The sequence below is a fragment of the Poecilia latipinna genome, unplaced genomic scaffold (assembly GCF_001443285.1).
Source record: "Poecilia latipinna isolate Pla-1442-1.1 unplaced genomic scaffold, P_latipinna-1.0 Scaffold913, whole genome shotgun sequence".
NCBI lineage: Eukaryota > Metazoa > Chordata > Actinopteri > Cyprinodontiformes > Poeciliidae > Poecilia > Poecilia latipinna.
Window position 1 is genome coordinate 163866 of NW_015113529.1, and position 6234 is coordinate 170099.

Below are 6234 nucleotides of genomic sequence, written 5' to 3' on the forward strand. Positions count from 1 at the left end.
AGTGCGTGGTTGTGGGTTTATACAGTAAATTATACAAAAATAGCAGAACACGTAGCGGTGTAGAGAGTCGCAGTACTGACGTTTCAATAAAATAAAATATTATTTTATTTTATTGTTCTGTTTTTACCACCAAGCGAAAAACAAGATGTCCAATGTTCATTTCGGCATGGGTTCAATCAAAGTTTAGGTTCGCTTATGTTAAAAAGCCCCATTTCATAGCACACGTTATTTCACTGAGCAATAAACAAAAACATATATTGGTCCAGCTCATAAGTATTTTAACCCGAGGAAATTAACTGTAAACTTGACGCATCAATGAATTTACTTCCAAAGAATAACATTTCCATTAATCTTGCTTCAAGAAAATCTCCTGTCAGAGGCGTCAACGCGTTCTTTTTAGAGCTAAGTTTTTAGCCTTAAAACTTTATTTTTTTATGGAGTTTATTTATTTAATCATATTTTTTATTTGGCTTTGAAACAGTAGCTGTATTTGCATAAATGTGAATGCTACATTCTGTCAGATCTGCAGCAGCCTGCTTTATATTACATTTCTGAGCACAAAAGAATGCTTTGATTTATTCCCCATCCAGACTGAATACGATCTAATCATGTGATCCACAGTGTAACCAATTGGCAGCCGAGAGGACGGCAAGGGCAGGAGAAAAAAATACTACCATTTTAGGGGAGGATGCAAGTCACTATACCAGCCCATCTAAGGTTTTACAGGCGCACTTAAGTGTATTTTTATTGAAATAATAAAATAAACATGTCGCTAACGAATTATTATTCCATAATGGGTGTCCAAACCGAGGAGGCGTACGGTGCGCATTTTATCCCGGGCAGTTTGCAGGGTTCGACGGCCGGGTGCACGAAGCCTACCCGGGCAGCGGAGCAGGAGCAAGAAGAGGAGGGGACCCTGGTCTCACACATCCCGGATTTTTCCAATTTTTCCAGCAAAGCGAGTCTGAATGGCTTTTCTCCTTGGACAAACACGTCTATCTCCACCCCGACGTCTTCCCAGCTACAAAGCGCATCCGGTGCTTCCCTCCCTGGACTCTTTCATCCACACCCCCTCCTGAGTCACCACCACCACTCTTACTACGGCCCACAAGCTCAGACCCACGCTGAGCACCTCGCGTCCGCGGCAGCGTCCGACAGCAGGTTCGTCCGCTGCTGGGAGGGGATGAGCCCGGCCTCGGAGACCACTCTGTCGCAGGTTACACCCAGTTTCCCCGCATGTCTCCCCACTCAAGGGGAACTGTCTAATCCCAGCCCCACCTATGACGCGGTTAAACCAGAGAGTTCGCCGCCGTCCCGCGACAGCGCCGAGGAGTCCAGCTTCGCTAACCCGGCAGAGGTGGTCCTGGAGCGGCTGGGGACGGCGAAAGAGCCCGGGAGGAAGACTGAGCCGAAGAAGGAGGACGAGGAGAGAAATACACGACAGCAGCAGCAGCTCGACCCGGGTACAGACGCCGTTAAACCGAAATGAAGGAATGTTTATTAGCTGTAAGAAAAGTCAATATACAGGTGTGGCTCAAAGTGTGAGAGTGTTTCTAAGGAGTGTGGGGGGTTGGGGGAGGCTGTCTGTAGGTGAGTGCGACCAACTTTTATAGACCTATAAACGTCTTGTAAACGCCAAAATATAAAAGTTTGTAGTCCATTAAAATAATTAAGGGGCTATTGTTATTTAGCAGCTTGTCACTAAAGGATTAGCAGGTTGACTTGGAGAGGTTTTTTTTCTGACTGAATGCGTTTCTCTCCCGCAAATGCAAAGCTTTTGCTTAAAACATGTATTATTATCTGTTTTTGAAATATTACGTAAATGTGTTTTATATCTGATTATGACATAGAGGTTACATATAATTAAACGTTGACTTTTTTTTATTTATTTAAGATTTTATTGTCATTGTGTACAAGCCCTGCTGCCAACGACCAACGCTACATCTAGCTGATGTGTTGTCCTTATGTAAGTTAAAAATATAACAGTAAAGATATAGTCTATGAATAAATGTTTATTGAAGGCACTAAGATTTAGTAGACGTGTAAAAGAAGTAAATAAATGAGATCGAAAAATCCTAAAAACGGAAGATGTTTTTTAGACGCAATTTAATTCAGTTTTAATTTTGTTTATTTCAGTCAGTTCAGCGAGTATCTATGTAGAATAAGTATTAAATTTTATGTTTAGGTGTTCCATCTGCCTCTTTGTATTTATTTTTCAATTTTATTTATGAATTTTTAATTCTTAAATTAAGGACATTGTTCCTTTTTTAACTGGAAAATTAGCACACTATATTATTGTATTACCTGTAGTTATAACATTTAAAAACCAAGAAACAATATATGTAAAATTATAAAAATAACCACTACCATGACAAAAAGAAACAATATACTGGAGGACAAGCTTGACATTTTGACAGTGTTTAATATTTTAGAAATTAAACACTTATGACTAACTAAAATTTAGTTAAATAAGAACAAGCTAGGTTTTGGGAATACATTTTTATATTATTTTAATCAGTTACATGATTTTTTTTTTCTTATGAAGTCCATCTTAAATGAAATGTGAAACTTGCTGCTGATTCAAGATGGTCTAAAAAGGCTTTTATTCCAGGACTAAAGGACTGCTTAACACACATCTGACTCCATTTAACACTAGTTGAACTTCAGTAACTTTGGTGTAAAAAGTGATTTATTTTTCTGTCTTTCTTTTTCACTCTTTAATGGAAACAAGAGTTGCAGGCTCTTAAAGTTTCTCACAGCGGACAAACACACACTAGCTAGACGGAATAACACCACAGTGTGAGTGGCCTAATTAAAGAACGTGCCCTGTCTCTTCACAGAAAATCCATCAGCCAGCTGGATCCACGCCAAATCCACTCGTAAAAAGAGGTGCCCCTACACCAAGCACCAAACCCTGGAGCTAGAAAAGGAGTTCCTCTACAACATGTACCTGACAAGGGACCGGCGCCTGGAAGTGGCAGGACTCTTAAATCTGACAGAGAGACAGGTGAAAATCTGGTTCCAGAACAGGCGGATGAAAATGAAGAAGCTGATGATCCGGGAGAGGAGGAGTATGAATGACTGATGGCTCTGGAGGATAAGTATATATATAAATAAATATATTTTGTCTTTGTTTTTATCTCCTCCATGGGATGGAGGTGTAGAGGGGAAGAGGTGTTGAAGCTAGCTCATTAAACAAAACGCAGAGCCCCATGATGCTCAGCGTCACCTGCCCTTAAAACTGCTACAGGGGAGATCAGGATGCGTTGTAACACCTCAGTGCCATCAGGCCTTCATTTTTTAAATCATCAGAAATCTCCCATCCATGTGTTTTACTGTGAAAACAATCTGGATCTGATGTAAATTAAAAACACATGAAACAATTAACACTTAAAAAAGCAATCAAAAACTGCCTGACCTTAAAGTTGAAATATGTTTAACTACAGAAATTTTCCACCATTACCACAGACACAGATTTTTGTCTAATTCAATGAGATTTGATTTGATTTGTGGTAAACTGACACAAATTATTGCAGAATTATGAAGTTGAAGACAAATTTCACATGTTTTTTTGGTTTGTTTTGTTTTGTTAATCCAAGTATGAAAACAGAGGCAGCAATTTGTTTTAAAACCTTTTAGATCTTAAAAGTAAAATTTCATTTTTTTTTTCATACCAAATTTGATTTCTGATTTTAACCTTTTTCCTCTTTTTTTTCTTAAAACAATTACAAATAGCATCACTCTGAATTATGGAGACCCAAGGAAGAAGATTGATAGAAAATAATCCAGATTTTCTTTAAATTGAAATTTTCAAACACAAGAATTTATTTTATTGATAGAATCAGTTTTTTGTCTTTACTGTTATATGATGCCTGGGCGGGCAATTATTTATCATATTTGTACATTCAACAGCTGGTAAACACAGAAAATGCTGACAAGAAGTAATTTTCTGCCTTCGTTTTGGAGCACTCCAGTGTGGCGCCTATATGCGTTGTATTTGGGACATACCAATGTTTTGTACCTCTCTGAAGAAGACAAAGGAGCAGGTAAAAAAAAAAAAAAAAACATCCCCATGATGAAAACATGGTGGTCGTATCATGCTTTCGGACTTCTTTTCTCCAGATGTCCAGAGTACAAATTCCTGCCACATTTTCAGATTTCCATTTGTGAAAAATATTAAACACAATCATTTTCCATTCCCCTTCATATTTATGCACCACTTTGTGTCAGACTAGCTCATACAATCCCAATCCAAAACTCTGCAGTGTGTGGTTGTGATAAAATACCAATAAAGTTTAAGCTTTGTCAGGCACTATCTCTCATGTCTAAAACTGGAAGCACTTGAAGTATTTTTTGACTTGATGTAAGCTGTTCTTTCAGGAAAAATACAACCACGATTTAATACTGAATTTATCACGCTCTTTGTAAAATGGCTTTTAGTGCGGCAGGAATATAAACACCACTTACTTGAAGGCATCTCTCCAAAATTAGTCCCAGCAGAGCATCAGCACCGCCTGATGATGGAAAATGGGCTTAAAAACAAATAATAAGGTGATACAAGGGAAAAGAGATGACAATTTATTGTGAAATATTTTAATATCCCCTGTGTTTGAGTTATCATATTATGCTTCCTTCCATTCCTGCTATGTTTTCACATTCATGGGATTCACATGGTCACTTAGCCAATAACACGTACAAGTCTGTTTTGTTGGTCCTGCACCACTGAAGGATTGGTTTCATTTGAGAAGCTGTGGTTTGTAAATCCATTAAGCTTCAGTGTTGGTTTCAAATGCAGTTAGCAAAAATATAACATCTATGAGATTATTTTTGTTGTTTTTGTTTTGAAAAATAATCAACTGTGTCTGCAGAAACTCTGACCTGTCGCCCAGTAAAAACGACTTTAACAGCTGAAACTTTAAAACAAGGACTCCTGGAAGGCATCTGCTTACAAAAAGAAACACTTTTATCTTAATTACAATAGCTGCAACTAGGTTTTCAAAATGACTTTTTGAATACCTTTTATGGTTTAAATTTTCTCAAGTGACATAAAAACACAAACATCTGTCTATGTTTAACAAAGTGTCTTTTTGAAGACAGAGTTAAACAATATCTGCATATCTTGAGTTTTAAGATTCATTTGTCAAAAAAATAATCAAACTTCTACATTTTTGTATAGAAATGCAGTGAATTTTTTTTTATTAAAAACGGGTGAAAGAGTATATTTTATGTATCAGTGTGTGTGTCACACTCAGAAAATGGAAATGGGTTTTCCCTCTGTGTTACAGCTAACGCTGGTGTCCCTTAAAATCAGAAGTAGAACTTTAATCCCTTCCCTGTCTCGTTTTCTCCAAAGTGTGCATGTTGCCTTATATGGACATATTTCCTTGTTGTTACTGTCGTTGCTATTGTTGTCATTGATGCTGTTGTTGATATATGATGTCATACCTTTATTCCACACTCAAACACACACCAGTCATTGCTAAGCTACATGGCGAGACAAAATCCTACAGCTTGGGTTTGATGGTTTACAGAGATTACCATATATGGGAAAACCACGCACAATCTCTCAGATTTAGACAATAAAGTTACATTATTAGGATTGCTTTGGAAGTGAAAGGATTATCCTGTCAAATACAAGAGTAAATATTTTCATTTAGCCCTAGCTAGGATTATTTGCTTGAGTAGATTAGATCTGAAAGCTTCACGTTGGAGCGAGACTCTTGGTGTTTGACAGACTAATTCTTCCGTATATTCTAGATTTATTTGAAGGATATTTTGTCATGATGAAGAGGTGGACTCAGAACAACACAATTGTTTTCATTTAACTGGAAGGTTCGATCAGTAAGGCCTTCATCTTTAAATATGCTGCTCATTGTGCTTATTTTTAAATAAAACACAACAATGATCTTATTAAATCTGTCTCTCTCTTTTGCTTCATCTCATTTATTTCTAGCAGTTTTGAATAGTACATATTTAATTTATTTATATTTATGTTTTATTGTATACATATTTGTTTGTAAATGGGATGCTAAAAAACTAAATTATAACTGCATCAACTTCTTTTGTGGTTAAAAAAAAACACCTGATGGAACTCATCTAAGTGAAGATGATGGGAACCGTTTTTTCTCATTTGTCATGTGCAGTGTCCAGCAACTCCAATGCTGATAAGGACAGTAATGCATGGCAGAGAAACTGCACCCAAATAAACAAACCAAAAACATGTCCAGTTTTGTG

General features: G+C 37.2%; 1 protein-coding gene across 1 annotated transcript; it reads left to right on the forward strand.

Annotated features, from left to right (window-relative positions):
* The first annotated feature begins 453 nt into the window (after positions 1-453).
* Positions 454-5957, forward strand: LOC106957531 (homeobox protein Hox-D9b-like). Its single transcript, XM_015048912.1, has 2 exons — positions 454-1463; positions 2841-5957. The coding sequence occupies exons 1-2, from the start codon at positions 767-769 to the stop codon at positions 3083-3085; spliced, it is 942 nt and encodes a 313-aa protein (XP_014904398.1). The 5' UTR covers positions 454-766; the 3' UTR covers positions 3086-5957.
* Positions 5958-6234: the final 277 nt, after the last annotated feature.